This window comes from Hermetia illucens, chromosome 2, assembly GCF_905115235.1.
Source record: "Hermetia illucens chromosome 2, iHerIll2.2.curated.20191125, whole genome shotgun sequence".
NCBI lineage: Eukaryota > Metazoa > Arthropoda > Insecta > Diptera > Stratiomyidae > Hermetia > Hermetia illucens.
In genome coordinates, this window is record NC_051850.1 from 7,237,600 (window position 1) to 7,253,919 (window position 16,320).

Consider the following 16,320-nt stretch of genomic DNA (forward strand, 5'->3'; position numbering starts at 1 on the left):
CTTTCAAGAAAACTTCAATTTATTGATTGGCGCACGATTGTGCGGAAATGTCGAACAAGGTATTGCTTCAAGCGTGAACCTACCGATAATTATGAGGCAATACTTAAAGCCATGTGATTCTGGCAAGGGGCCAATAATGTCGATGTGGATCGTGTGAAAACGCCTAACTACTTCTTCCTGTCCGTGCTTGGTGACTTTACACTTCTGGCACGCGATGCACTGTCTGGCCCAGGAGTTAACATCCTTATTCATTCATGGCCAAAAATATCTACTAGTGACAAGCCGATTCGCTGTCCGAATGCCTGGATGCGCAAGATTGTTTACTGTATGGAATACTTCCTTGCGAAACGCTGCCAGAATAGATGGCCTAGGTCCCTTTTCAGAGGTCTCGCAGACTTTCGGAGGTTGGCCCAAAGGGGGAAACTCTCGAAATTTGTATTTAGAGTTGTCCCCGAGGCTCTGAAGCAATACGTTATCTTTCTGTACCTCGGCGATTGCCGATAAATCGACCTTAACGGGAATTTTAACCTCTGAAACGCATGACAAAGCATCTGCAACTACATTATCCTTGCCAGACACATGTTATATCCGAAGTAAACTGGCTTATTAACTAGGTAGTTGTTTAGGATATGTGGGATCCTAAGTCTGCACTGGCTTATGAAACTCCAGTGCCGGGGTTGGCTAAGGAGACGCTTTGTCGGGCTTCTGTTTAAACCCGAAGATAAGAGGCTTGTGGTCCGTGAACACTGAATGGCCTGCCTTCTAGGGAGTATCGGAAATACTTTATTGCCATGTACGCGGCTAAAAGCTCACTATCATGGGTGCTATAATTCTGTTGAGGTGTATTCAATTTCTTAGAAAAGAAGCTCAACGGTGGCCAGATTTGGTTCACCTTTTGGTGAAGGGCAGCACTTACCGCAATGTCTGAGGCAACGACGAATACGGCTAGGGATGCATTTGTTTGAGGAAATGACCGGAGTGTAGCGTCAACCAGCTGTTGTTTGGCTACCTCAAAAGCCTGGACGGCCTCTGTAGACTACGTAATTACGCGTGAGACTTTAGTCTTGGGTGCCGACAAGTGGGCATTGAGGATCGTTTGAAGCTCTGCGGCTTTGGGCAAGAAACGGGCATAGAAGTTTAACATACCCAAACACTTTCGCAGATCCTTAACTGTCTTAGGTTGTGAGAAGTCTGAACCTGGTCTGGGTCCTATTGGATTTCGTCAAGAGAAGTCATGTGGCTTAAAAACTTCACCTGCTATTGAAGGAATTTGCACCTTTCCACGTTAAGTAGAAGACCGGCCTCTAGGAGATGTTGAAAAATGCATTTTAGAAGTTCCAAATGCTCAAACTCAGAAGAAGTGGCGACCAAAACATCAACCAAGTACACGAAAAAAAAGTTAAGGTTTCTCAGGACAGAGTGGATAAACTTCTGGAAAGTTTGCGCCGCATTGCACAGACCAAAAAGCATTCGTGTGAATCAAAGGGTGTGCATATTGTCGTTTCCGGAATATCTTCTGGAGCTACAGGGATTTGTCTAAGGTCATGAAAACACGGCAGTTAGCGAGGTTATGCGCAAAGTCGTGGATAAGTGGTATAGGATAGCGGTCTGGAATGGTCTGAGCATTCAGAAGTCTGTAATAGTCACATGGTCTTCAATTGCGGTTGGACTTTGGAACCATGTTTTGTGGAGAAAACCAGCAGCTACTTGATGGTTTGCAAATACCCTGCTTTAAAAGTGTGTCAAATTCTTTCTTAGCAACAGCGAGTTTTTGGAGTGGCAATGGACGCATCTTCGAAAAAAACCTGAGAGCCAGCAGTGCGGATGTGGTGCTGTACCTCATGCTTAGCTGCAAGAGACTACTTTCGGTAGTTATGTTGTTGTATTTTTAAAGGAGCGGGAGGGTGGGCTGCCTCTTCAAAAATGAACAAAAGTTTTCCTGAAGCCCTGAGCGAAGTTACGGGATCTATAAAAGATCTATTCTGCAGATTGACTAGCAACCCACAGTGGCCTAAAAAGTCTGCGCCTAATATAGGATTACTAATATCTGCTACGACGAAACGCCATGAGAACGTTCGCCGAATTCCCAGATTTACGTTCACTTGCCTGTAGCCGTAAGTATATGGGGTTTAAGAATTTGCCGCAGCTAATTTGAGTTGATGCGATAGGGGGAGAGCTCAGACAATTGCACCTGTGTCGATCAGGTAATAGCGTGGAGCGGGGTTCTGGGTAGCTGCCGGCGGAGCTCCCAACGAGTTTTTTGAAGCCCCGTGAACAAGCCCAGGCGAACACATCTCTTTGCTTTGTGGGCAAAGATACGATGGTACCAGCAATTTGCAGGACTCGTTGAAGACCCCGATGGCTGACTACCTGATCGCCCATTTCGATTGGCGGACAGCGAACGAGTTCGGGACCTACCACCCGAATGCAAAGCTCCAACTATTGCCGCTAGTTTGGAAAGGGTTGCTAGCGTCTGTTGCAGCTCAACAATTTGTCCCGCGACACTTCATTGACCACGGGGCACACAAACACCTCGTGGATTTTCTCAGCAGTGTTGGCTAACACCTCCAACAATCTGGAGTCCGCACAGGCCAAGATGGCCTGAGTGCTCTCCGAAAGTCACTGCAACCACAACGACTTCAGAAGCTCTCCACCAACCTTATCCCCTCCCAACAGCTTCATCTCACGTAGCAATTAGCTCAGGGAGCTAAATTTCGTTAGCAAGTAATTCAGCCGGACTCACCGACAGTCGCTTGAAGAGGGTGCCCTTAAACTTCAAGTAGGAACACTACTTCAGAACGTCGGCGAAGAACCCAATAGACTCTTTAAATTTTGTGGCATCAGCAGTGATGCCCGTGAGTGCGAACTGCAAATCTTTAAAATAATCAAGTATTTTTACTTTAATCTTTTCTAAACTCAAATAACCTAGGGGAACCTGCCACTGCTATCGGCGACGAAACAAGCTTGCAGTACCATTTCACATAGCATGCACGGTCAGATGAACACACTGGAACTTGCTCGATGTCGATGACGCCGATGCTCGCTGCTTCTGGAGTTGCTGTTGTCGTTTTGATAACGTAGACCAAATATGGTAGGGGCTCTCCGAGTGCCTCGAAACCCCTATTACCATGCACTAAATGGAAATCTAAAAACCACGGATGCCACTGTTTCAGCTTCTATTGTTGTTGCCTGTGCTTGTGCTGTGCCAAACTCCAACGGTTGACGTACATTATGGCCCTGAATTTCTGTCTCTTGCTTCTAATCCTCCACAAACGAATGCTGCTGCCGGTGATGAAGATGCCGCTGATGTTGAAATGGTGCTTGTTGTTGGTAAGATATCGAGGAAAATTCATGGCCCGCGAGGCCCAACAAATCGAAGAAAATTAAAGATTTCCACGACCCCCGGATAGGAAAAATGGGCAAAAATGCAAAATCGGCGGATTACCGTGGGCGTTTGAAAGGAGATGCGGCCCGATTCAGGAAGTGCAAGAATTTTCACGCTACGACGTCGGGGAGGCAAGATATCGAGGAAAATCGAGCGCCTGCGAGGCCCCAAGAAAATTGAAAATTTCCACGACCGCCGGGTAGGAAAAATGGCCAATAATTGAAATGAGGTTCTTTGTATGTCTCATGTTTGGGCATCTAGCGAAGGCCTTCAGTATCGGTCCGATTGATGTAGAAGATTTCGAGAGAGGGGCCATATTGCCAGGGAGTGCAATAGGGACTCGAAATGCCTATTGTGCGAAGAAAAGAAGGAATGGGATAACCGGCATATTGCCGGAAGTGGGAAAGGGCCGGAATTAAAAAAGCGTTGACTGCACTGAGAAAATGAGATTGATACAAATAAATCACGTCGAATCTGAGATGGAAATTGAAATCATATGCGAACCATACAGGCGGACAGTCGATATGCGCCAGCCGTCTTCGAGCCATACAATGTATGTACTATGAGTGAGGCAGCCAGTGGCTTTGTTGTGGACGAAAATAAGCAATGTCTTTGAATACAATTGCTACACACCACTACCTGAGTTTGAGGAAATGCTTGACAATCTTATTCTCGACGCTTGCGGACGAACTCCAAAGGTGATTGCCCGTATCCGGAGTCTATTAAAAGATTTGGAGGAGTTGGTTATAGTTTTGGTAAACAAAGATGATCTAGGCACAGATAAGCGGGGTGCTCAATCGTAGATCTGACCTTTGTAAATCCTGCACTGGCGCGTCCACTTAACTCCCAGCGGATACCAGACCTTCCTCTTTGAAATACGGGTGGAGCCATAGCACCAGTATGAGGTGCCAAAGCTTTAAATGAGCAAGCTAATAAAGCAAGCACTTCCACAGAAAGAGCTGTCCAACATGGACATGTATCGCGAAAGCATGTGACACAATCCATGCCTAGGGGATGCTCATTCCCCAGAAGAAGACGCAGCAACTGGTGGAATAATGAAATGTCCAGTCTTCGATCAGTTTTCCATCCAGCCAGACGAAAGGCTCAGTGGACTGTAGGTAGGATCGATCGGGGGTGTAAAAAGTGTGCCTATAAGCTCGCCATTCAACGGAGCAAGAAGGAATGCGTTAATGAACCGTGCTCGGAAGCGGACGTGCCTGCACAATCACGATGGAGATTCAGAGGCCATTCATCTTTATAAATCATGTGCCCTTCCCTCCTCTTAAAAATCATCCAAGGTTTATTCACCCAGCAAGTAGAGAACACTGAGAGCTTGTAGCGGCCTGTGAATGTGACGGAAATTCGCGGTAGAATAGAAATTTAGGCCCGACATGTTCCCTGAGTCATTCGAAGCGTGCATGGGAGTAGGAGGTGGTTTCAGTAGGCAGGTACAGTCTCACTGGAGAAAGACTTCTTTTTCTTCTGGACTTTTTCCTTATACTGCTCAACAAAGGATGAGAACTGGACAGTAGTCTATTGATATTGCAGATTTCCAGAGAAAACTTTCTTGTAAAATTTTGCCGGTAATCAGGAAAATATTTATTTCGGGCCTCCACCGTCTCTTCCGATTGTAGGCCAATTGGGAATATAGCGTGGTCAATTATTGTGGCACCTTCATAGTCATTGGGTACCACTCATATGATTCAGTGTATATTTTGGCAGTTTATTTTGTAAATTTCTCAAATTTGTTAGTACCAATTTGATTAATTGATTAATTAATTTTTTTTTTGATTACGTTAATATTAACCCCTGGGACTCGAAAGGAAGTTTGAGTATTTGTAAAAAAATATTTTTGAAGAATTCTCATCATTGAAATTCCCAAAATCCCAAAATCATTTCATCTTTAAATGAGTTTTATATTCTCTGGTTTGTCTCAGCCACATTTTTTTCACTTTCTTCCGTCCTCGCTTGCTATTTCTTTATTAGTATTTTATATGATCAATGAAGAAAAGATTCGGGGAATCGGATTCTTATTTGTAGTATGGATAATCCCAACTAATAAGCATCAGGATTTTCTATCGATTTTATATTGAATTTGTTGAAATCTTTTGATGTTTGCCCGGATATATAGCACTTCATCATGGATGCCATGTTTGTTGCAGCATTACAAACCTTTGCGTTGATCATCGTGGGCTTTATTTGAGGTATACCGCCAAAAGTTTTTCTCAATTTTCTTTAACTGATCTTCTATATGGCCAATTTATTCGTTTGTGATATCTTTAGTTTGCGCACTCTATCGCGTTCTTCCGTGTCCGGATAGCTGGGTGGTTAGAGCACAAGGCTGTCGTACGGAAGGTCGCGATTTAAATCTCACTGGTGGCAGTGGAATTTGTATCGTGATTTGACGTCGGATACCAGTCGACTTAGCTGTGAATGAGTACCTGGGTCGAATCAGGCTAATAATCTCAGGCGAGCGCAATGCTGACCACATTGCCCACTACAGTACCGTTACGGTCTTGAATGAAGTCCTCTAACACACTTCAAGGCCCTGATCCAATATGGATTGTTGCGCCAACGATTATTATTATTAATATCTTTAGTTTCTTGGATAAAGCGGAAATGGAAAATTTACGTCGACGATTTCTCCCTAAAATTACAATTTTTGAGAATGTACCACAAAAAGTGACAACCGAACCTGAATCGTCACCGACCTCTCACGAAGCTGAATAGGATGAAGCTACGCTATGAGGAGAAGAAGAAGATTGGAATGTTTTCCTTGGCAGCGATAGTTTCTGTTTACTGTGAAACAATTAGTGTTAAAAACAAATAAGATAAATATGGACTCAATACCTCTAATGGATCCGAGACTGCAGATAGTCGTAAAATCAGAGGAAGGACTTCTAGATGAATTCATAGAAGACAATGAATCTGTGTGGACCCGTGCTGACTCTTCGACTATCGACTGGAAAGCCGAGTGTGGCCGTATCCTGATATCAGCTGGAGGGAAATATACCGTTGCCTGCAATGACTGCAGTGACCGCTTCGATGGTATGGGATCGTTTGAGAATCATTTGAAAACCGTCCACTATGGCGTACAGAAAAATGACTGGACTAGAGTCCAGATAAAGGAGGAGGTCCTACTGAATGAGATTTTAGATAAAGGTAAATATAAAGTGGCATCGATTAAGTAGCAAATAAAATTATTAAATTAAGGGGGTCATTCCCTGTGTCGGATCCGAGGAATCGATTCATTTGGATCTAGATATAGTTTAGAATATATGAGCAAAGTGATTTTTTGATATTCGGAGTCGTTCAGAAATTACAGTGTTAAACAAGTAAAATGTCACACGCCAGGTTTATGTTGATCGCCGTAATAAAGCGCGTATTTATCAGTCCGAATGGCGTTCGAATGATTGAGATCATAAGAATTGAAGCCAAGGCTTTACATGTATTTCTTCAAGAAACCTAAGGTTTATGGAAAAACTTCTGTGTAAAATTAAGGAGGACTAGACCACCAGCTCTGCTTATTAAGCTGACGCAAGTGAAATCCGTTACAAGATTAAACCCGAAGATAACGGACCAGAAGTGTCTTCCATTCGTAAAACGAAGGCTGGTGGAGTACTAGTCGAACTAGGCCCGAAGACAATAAATAAAGTTACGTTCTATGAAGCAGTCAAGGGGCTTCTGGCAGAAAAAGCTTTGGTTTCCAGTCTGGAACCCACGTGTTCTCTGGAAATCCGAGACCTTGACTGCCTCACAGAAAAGAACGAGCTAGAAGAGACCATCAAACGCGAATGTTCGGAGGTAACCAATGCCGGATTGGTATCACCTCTGCAAACTCGCTGTGATAGAAGTTGCCAAGCAAACGCGGGGAAGCTTCTAAACAGCGGGAAAATAAGAATTGGTTGGGTAGTGTGTAGTATACGAATCCGGGCCACCCCAAACCAAATGTTACAGATATTTGGATTATGGGCACACATGGGCAACCTATCGGGGACCTGACAGAAGGGAAACGTGCTGTGAATGCGGTCAGGCAGGCCATAAAGCAAACACTTACAATGAAGAGGAAAATTGCGTCCTATGCAGAAACCGTGGCGCGACTGATGAGAACGTTGCGCACACTGCGGGCTTGAGGCGGTGTCCAGTCTTCAGAGCAGAGTTGGAAAGATCTAGGAGGCGGTCAACATGATTCGCATCCTACAAATCAATATGGACCGGAGTGCAACCACTCACGAGTTGCTAGCGCAATTCGCTGCGGAGGCCAAAGCTGATTTATTACTCATCAGTGAGCAGTACCAAAACAAGGACCCAGTTTCATGGCACCCTGACACATAAGGTACCGCTGCCATCTGGATTCGGGACGGCAGCCTTCGTTCTTACCCAAGACCGAGGGGGCGGGTTTGTCTGGATTCGGTGTTGAGGGATAATTTTTTAGTGTCTATCTTACACCAAATGATACGATCCCGGACTTTCATCGCAGGCTTGATGCTTTGGAGAACACTATCTTAGACACAGATGGGCGGATCCTGGTCGGGGGTAACTTCAATGCTGGGACACTTGAATGGGGCCTCACACAGACGCCAGAGAGAAGTGAATTCTCTAAATGGCGGTGAGAACAGGACTGGTAGTTCTAAACACCGGATCCACCCCCACGTTATGGCGTCCGGGCTGCGAGGGAAGCATTCCAGACGTAACCTTCGCGTCGGAATCACTGGTGTCGCTGGTGGACGAGTGGCGAATACTGGAAGACTTCTTGGCAAGCGACCATCAATATATTGCCTTCGAAGTGGTATACACAAACGCCAGTTCTTCACAAAAAATTTCTAAAAAAAAATCAAGAGAAAATGCCCTTCTCACGGGATGACCCCCTTAATCTAGAACCGGTGGCAGCTACAGTCAGCCACAGTAATATTCGGTCGTAATTATTTTTCCGTAGTAGCATATATAGGGACCATATCAAAATATATACAGTCAAATAATTAAAAAGTGGGGCAGATGCTGCAGATAGTGGTAAAAGTAAAAAATGAGCGTTTTGCACAGCCACAAAAAATTGACCACTAGATTTCAAAATTGCGAGAAGTCTTCTTTTCATTGATATCCCTTATGGGATCCTTCATTCCGTCTTTGCTTCTTATCTCCTTTTGAGTAGCTCCTTTCCGAAGTGTGCCCACAAGTGTTCTGCCATTAGATGATCCATCCCCGAACGATGGTAGTTGTGTGTTTGGACCATTCTTATGAATTAGCATTAACATCAGATGACAAGCCCAATATAGCAATCGTAACTGCTATGTGCTGCCTTAGCATATCAAGGCTTACTTTAGTGAGGTTGTCTTAGATAATATACAATGACCCTGGTCTTCTAGATGTCATAACACCTCACTCCATGATGCTGCTAACGTCGTGTTTAAATATTGGCTCAGTATAACAATCTTCTAAGGCAGTGTAGACTGTTTTCCACACGAATTGTGGGCCACCGGAACCAAAAATGTTGAATTTAGTCTAATTTATTCATTAAAACCAATGGCACATTAAAGTATGAACTTCGAAGAATATTGTATAAAATGTTCATGAAGAAATATTAGTAAAATAAGACAACGACAGTAATTACTCGGAAACGCCTCCGAAAAAAGTAAATTTGCCGTGCCTCTCATAACTCGGTGCTAGATCATCTGAAATCAAAAAATCAAAGTTCTTCGATTAGATGATCGCTTTCCACAGATAACGTTGGGAAGGTTTTTCCAAATTTCAGTTTTTAGGAATACTTTAAAATAAAAAAATTTATCATCGTAAAATAAAAAATAGTAACAAATTTGAAAAAAAAATATCTCCAGCGCTATCTCGTAAATTATGTACAGAAATAGTGTTTAGGATTTTAAATTTTGGAGTTATAAGGGATACCGACTTTGAAACCCTGAGTTTTCGGTAAAACAGTTTTGAACATTAAAACTTTGGAATAAAGCGTTCATATGCGAGTTTTATCGGCTTAGTTCACACTGAATCATTCTCTTCGGCTGTCTTCCAGGATTTTCGCTGGGGTGCAATAAGGTCCAACATTTCTTCCATCTCCATTATGCCCTTTTTGACATCCATGAAGATGTTTCATTTTGCATAACCACCCCGCACTTCTGGAGTAATTTTTCTTCCTCTACTCTTATCTTTCGAATAAGGTCGATCCTCTTCGGTGAGATGACTTGCATTTCCACCTAATTAGAGAGTTCGTCACTTCTTTTTCCCGACAAAGGGGTGTCTCGTAGCTCAGAGTTTTTCATCTTTTCTCGTGGTCCCTTTTCGAAATCAAATTCGATGGCCCCTTTCCTTTTTGGTCGCCAGGACTCTTAGTCTCTACGGTGTCACTCCCTTTTTTATTTACAGTTGTCTTCTCCATTGGGAGAGTGGGCCTTTCTACTTTCTACTTTTGGTGAGTGTCGTAACTTGGCGCTTCTTGCAAAGGAATTTATAGTGGCGTCTCTTATTTTAGCTACCAAAAGCGGTAAGCGTGGTATATTTTTGCTCCTTCTGAACATTTCGGCTATAGCCGGCTGTGTCGTCATGTTTGTTGTTACTGTTACTGGTGTTGTCATTTTAATTCGCGTCCCAACTGCAAGACGCTGTCTCCGCTAGAAAGTGTAGTCGCCTTAAATAATCCCCGTGATTATATCTATATCTAAATAGGGAGGTCACGCGTAGGTTGACACATATCCTTGTTAGAGTTTGTGTTCAGAGGCGGGATCAGGCGCTAGTCAGGAGTTCATCTCAACTGAGCCTGCATTGCCAACTTAATGGTGTCATAGCTTTGAAGGTACTTGCAGCCTTGCCCATGTTATTATCAAGACGGAGGCAGCTGTAATAATAACCTGAAAGCCATTTCCACGAGATGTCACTCTCGTGTACTACGGTAACAGAATGCCACAGCTGTCAGCTCATGTGCAACCTATTCCGAATCGTTTGCTAAATCATAACTCAATGCCATGCCAGGTCGTCGCCGCTCATGTTAATTCACCACCAGGTTGCCTAGTAGTTATCCGAGGTTACCAATTGGGAGGTGTGAATCGACTTGTTTTGGAAATAACAAGGATCGTTGCCATCCAGCAATTTTACCCTGTCTGTCCGAACCCGTTTAGCCCGAGGAATTGAACATACATACGCGTTTCCAATGCAAAACCAATTCTACTAAACAGAACTAAATGTTAAAGTCAACCTAGAGAATCAGTTGGTATAATTTGTCCCGTTTTTCGGTGCGGGAGAATCGCCTTTATCCTTTTCCGACTGCAGTTTTTCATTAAGAAAGAACTGCCAGCGATCATCACGTGGACGTGGAGGTTTGGTAGTAGAGCTGTTGGTTCAGCAGGCGTTTCCCAGGTTTTGTGTGAATGTCATAAGCTCCACCATTTGTGACAACGTTTAAACGACTGCGAGAAGGTATGCACCACACCGACAGGGTAAAGACCAACTAAAGGAAGACTCCTTAGGATCGGGCGTTGATCCGTGGAGACTCGATTAAAAACTTATTACCCGGAAAATCGTAGCCATGAAAAACAGATGAGCCGAATTGTGTATAGTAAATAGTATTCGATGCAAAGTAGTCCTTTCCGGTCTATGTGTGTGTGTGGGTTGTGGGCTGATACTCTCGATGAAGAGGTGTATCGTTGGTGTTATGCGCAGAGATGAAGACCTTTGCGGTTGGCATCTATCTACCGCGCTGTCTCAGAACTAGCTGTAATGATGAACGCGGGAGTTATGAACATTGCCCTCTTGCTAAGGAACGCACAACCATTCACAAGCGCATTAAGTTTGCAGCTCGCGAAGAATAGCAACACACACTAAGTGGGTGCCAACTTTTTTGGGAAAACTAGTCAAGAAACAAATTATTTACGTGGTCCATCTGCAACTTAACTAAGTGTCAGAGAAATACTGACGAGTTGTGTTACGATTTACATTCTGGTTCTTATTCTCGTGAAGAAGACTAAGCTCGACTGAATTCACGATATCCTTTCTCCTCTTTCCTCTCTTTGGTGAACGAAATCCCCTGATTTGGAGGTTCCCCAAGGCGGAAGGATGGGAACGCTAGCACGAAGTAATGTGTCAAATGATTCCAGGCTAGTTCTCTGATGACGAGGAGGGTTTAGTTGGTAGTCGACTTGCCGTTCCAGGAGTCCAACATTCCGTGCGTAGACAAATTCACTCAACCTTACCCAAAGAAAATAAGTGGGGAAGCCGGAGTCTGGAAGCTTCAAGTATGAAAGTGTGGGCATTTCTTATATAAAAGTATTTGTGTGGAAATCTGTATCTAGGACGTAATATATATACATATTTTAGGTATTTTCTTATGTTTTACTTATCATTTTCCCCATATGTGGCAAAATGGAATTTTCCTTTTTTGGGTAGGGTAGGGGGTAAGGAAATTATCAATTTTATCATGCATTGTAAGTTGCCGATGAGCTGCGTTGTCGGTGTGCCTATTGACTCCTTTTTGCCAAGCGAATTTCAACTTATTCAGTGCATGTTACTGTTCTTCACGAGTAACCCTTGAGTTCTCCACTTGTGGATGGTTTTGCATTCCTTACCTCCTCACCAAGTAAAGAGTCTATCGGGGAACACTCCTGCATTAACCATCAATCCCGGTTCTGAGGTCGCGTAGCAGGCAAGGATCACCCGCACAGTTCCCCATCCCTGTATCTGCGCAATGTATTTACTATACACCTCTTTGCAAAGACCATCAGTTCAAACCTCAGCAGAATAAACTAGAACGGAGTGTGTTGCATTCATAAGAAGACGCTAGAGAAAGGAACCCCAACATTTACCATTAACCGACATAGGGACAAAACTTCAGCTACCCCCTTGTCCGCTGCTGCTTCGATTTACTCGAGAAAGCTCATCTTTACGTCGAAGGCCGATCCGAAGGTTTTAAACTGTTGATTATGACTCTATAATCAACTTGTCAATTGATATGGGACGTAGGGTCGGGATTTTCTTTGTGGTCAAGATGACTGCTTCGGTTCTTTCCAACGAAAGGTTGAAACCATAAGCAGTCATCTATCCGCTTATGCGTCGCATCAATATGTCAAGTCTACTTTGGGCCTATTCAATAGTGTGTCTAGCAACAAGTGTCGCAGCATCATTTACATAATTAACCATGCGTGACTCTTCTGGCATATCTGGGGTCTTACCAGGTTATCGTCAGTTAAGTTGCTGAGTTCCAATCCTAGGATAGGTCTTTGTGTTACCCTCGACGTGATCTCCATCCACCTATGGCTCTCCAGCATCTCATAGGCAAGGAGCGGTGCTCAGATTTTCCCTCAATATCCGCAAGAGGTAAATCGATATGTGAAAAAACCTTTCCAGTATGCCTAGAATATTCGTAATCTTATGGAGTCGAGGGTTTTTCTGACATCAAGCATTACGAGGAGCACTACTCGCCGAGATCAATAATTGGTGCCCCGCCTCAATGTCTCCATGATAGCTTCCCCTGTGGATCTTTCTTCTCTTAAACTGAGCTGTCTTGTCACCTTCTGGGGTGAAACACCAGTTTATATACTTCTGCCAAGATTTTGTCTTGTCCTGGCTCCTTATTTTTCATAGAAAGGACTGCCAATGACTGACTGGAACATTATTTTTTGTTATTCTTACAGCGGTTGATACACTAGATGTTAAGAATCGAGGGAAAGTTGTTAAGAATCGAGGGAAACCTTCACCCTACTCTTCGAGCAATACATGGAAATTTGTGAAAATTACGACCGATCCTATTTATGATGAAAAAAGGCTCCTTTGTGTCACATGTGATCATCAATTAGCTTCAATACAGGCCCTCAGGCGACATAAGAGGTATCATAAGGAACAACTTCGGAAAAAGGGACTGATTCATTTGGATCATGGTGGCCAGGAAGATGCTTCACATGAAACTGTTGTCAAGGATGAACTTGAGATCGGAGACTACGAAATCCAGAAAGCAGGTACTTATATTTTTGGAAGTTGTGAATTATTAACGAACAAGATGGATCTAACTTTCATTGATTCAGTATACGATGGGAAGAGCGGTGTTTTGGATAATTCGACTGGTTCGCATTGTAATCCTTCATGGGATAGCTCCGTAGCAATAAAAGTCGAAACTGGCATGCCAACTGTTACCGATGTGACTAACAAAAGGACCAATGCAGCAGCAGTTAATCCAGACGAGAAACCCTTATCCGAAGATAGCAATCGACAAAATGAAATAGAGTCAGACCAAAGGCAGACAATGAAGGACTCAAAGGCCCGGGACTCGATCAAAGACGATTCGAAAGACTTCCAGTGCCGATTTTGTTATAAACAATTTGAAAATCTGACACAACGTTACCAACATGAGGACAGTCACGCTAACGAAAAAACGCCTTATCGGTGTTCAATATGCCCGAAATCCTTTACCAAGGGCTTCAGTCGCAAAAATCACGAGCTCTCCCATAGAGGAGACCGTCCATTTCGCTGTTTACAATGTCATAAAACCTTTCATACTAAGACCAATTTTAAATATCATGTTCGACGTTCAAGGCTATGTTCGAGGTTCAAGGCACAATCTTATCATAACAGCTTGAAATTTCCCAGACTCAAACTTGTGTTTTCTGAAAATCCCAATTATGATGAGGAGAAAAACTTTTGCCTCACTTGCAATCGTGGATTTGACTCGAAGCGCTGCTTTAACATACATAAACTTGCCCATATGAACTTAATTCATCCTAAAAAGGCAACATTTCTTTGTGAATTGTGTCCTGGAAAATTTATGTCAGAAAGCAGGTTAAGAGATCATATTGTGGTGAACCATGGAGATGAGGTTCCGAAGTCTTTTCAAAACGATCCAACGTACCTAAACTGCCGCTTTTGTCATAAGCAATTTACAACACCAATAGAACGTTACCAACATGAGAGAAGTCACCGTAAAGAGGAGAAGCCATATCAGTGTTCATTTTGCCCAAAATCTTTTATCAAAAATTCAGAACGAAAAAGTCACGAGTCTGTTCATAAAAAACACGAAATCTATCTGGCTCACGTGGCATCTCTTCAGGGAGAGAGCACTACAAAAATTGAGAAAATGATGCGAATCAAAAGAAAGGTGGTGTTTTCTGAGAACCCCAATTTCGATGACGAGAAAAAATTTTGTTTCACGTGCAATCGTGGATTTATCTTGCGGACGAGCTTCAACGCTCATAAATATGTACATAAAAAATTAATTAACCCGAAACAACCCACATACTTGTGTGAATCATGTCCTGCAAAATTCGTATCAGATTCTGGATTAAGAGATCATATTCTGGCGAATCACGGAGATGAGATTCCAGCTTTCCTTAAGGACGATCCAACTTACCTAAAGTGTCGCTATTGTCATAAGCAATTTGAAAAACCAAGTGAACGTTACAAACACGAGAAGAGTCATTCTAAAGAAAAAACACCGTATCGATGTCCTTTATGTCCGAAATCTTTCGCCAGAAATACAACGCGCAAGATTCACGAGTCTGTTCATAAAAAACCACCCCCAATCAAAAATATGAAAGTGACACCAATCCGAAAAGTTTTGTTCTCCGAAAACCCCAATTTCGACGAAGAGAAACAATTTTGCGTCACATGCAATCGTGAATTTGCCTCAAGAAACAGCTTCAACAAACATAAATTCTTACATAGAAATTTAATTAAACCAGATCAACGGACATTTGCTTGTGAATTGTGTCCTGGAAAATTTATGTCTGATTGTAGGTTGAGAGCTCACATTGTCCTGAATCATGGAGATGAGATTCCAAAGTCTCTACAAAACGATCCAACGTACCTACAATGCCGCTTTTGTCATCAGCAATTTACAAAGCCAACAGAACGCTTCCAACATGAGAAAAGTCACGCTGAAGAGAAGAAGCCTTATCAGTGTACATTATGCCCGAAATCTTTCAGCAGAAGTTCAGACTGCAAAGTTCATATATCGATTCATAGAGGAGATCGACCATTTCGTTGTGAAGAATGTTTTCAAACATTCAGAAGAGAGTCATATCTTAAACGGCACCTTAAAAGTTTACATTTTGATAGACGACCGGCAAATGTATCGGTCCAGGTTGAGGATAGTAATAACATTAAAAAAGAAGACGAAACAAAATGATAGTGTTTCCCGAAAACCCCAAGCTTTTGTATCAGATAAAATCTTAATGTCGCCTCCAGAATCAGTCTTAGATATATAATTTATTGCCAATAATATACGTTATAATGTCTTTAACAAAATTTAAAATAAAAGGTCCAGCTTCTCGCTATTTGTAACTTATGTCTATATATACCATTTGCAAGTCAAATTAACGCGCTTACAAATGAAATTAACGCTTCAACAAGTGAAATCAACGCTCTTACAAATGAAATTAACACTCACAAATTAAATTAACGTTTTAAGAAGTGAAAATAACGATGTTTCAAGTCATAATAACTATTTTTCAAAACAAGTTATCGATCTGTTAGCCAAAAAGTATAGTACAGCAACTCCCTGGATAAGAGTAACTAGAATCCTGACAACGGCCAGCCTGTCGGTGACATTGTTGCCTAACACTTCTAAAATGCGGGGAAGGAAGGCTCGCCAGAAGGAAGCTTTAGCCGTAAAGGAGAAGGGACTACAGGCTTCCCTGTCAGAACCTTCTCCTCCGCCTGTACCAGGAAAAACGGAAGAAAGGGAAGCTGGTAATGTGGCCGCAACTGGTCTAACGCCGGTAGGTGAGAATAGATCCATGCAGCCCGGACACCGTGAACCTGGGAGGGCTTCTAACCGACGATAACGAAAGGCACATGCAATCGTAAATTGGCCTCGAAGAGCAGCTTCAACAGGCATAAATCTTTACATGGGGATTTCATTGATCCAAAACAACGGACTTTTTGTTGTGAATTATGCCCTGAAAAATTCAGGTCAAACTTTTGGTTAAGGGATCATGTTGTGGTGAACC

The 16,320-nt window shown here is 42.8% G+C and overlaps 1 protein-coding gene across 1 annotated transcript in view; it reads left to right on the plus strand.

Moving 5' to 3' along the window:
• Nucleotides 1-15,740, plus strand: part of LOC119647555 — a 40,555-nt gene extending 24,815 nt beyond the window's left edge. Inside the window, exons 6-8 of the mRNA XM_038048547.1 lie at nt 6,175-6,547; nt 13,015-13,335; nt 13,402-15,740. Coding sequence (XP_037904475.1) covers nt 6,175-6,547; nt 13,015-13,335; nt 13,402-15,497 — 2,790 coding nt within the window. The 3' untranslated portion in view covers nt 15,498-15,740. The remainder of the gene's footprint in view (nt 1-6,174; nt 6,548-13,014; nt 13,336-13,401) is intronic.
• The last annotated feature ends 580 nt before the right edge of the window (nt 15,741-16,320 follow it).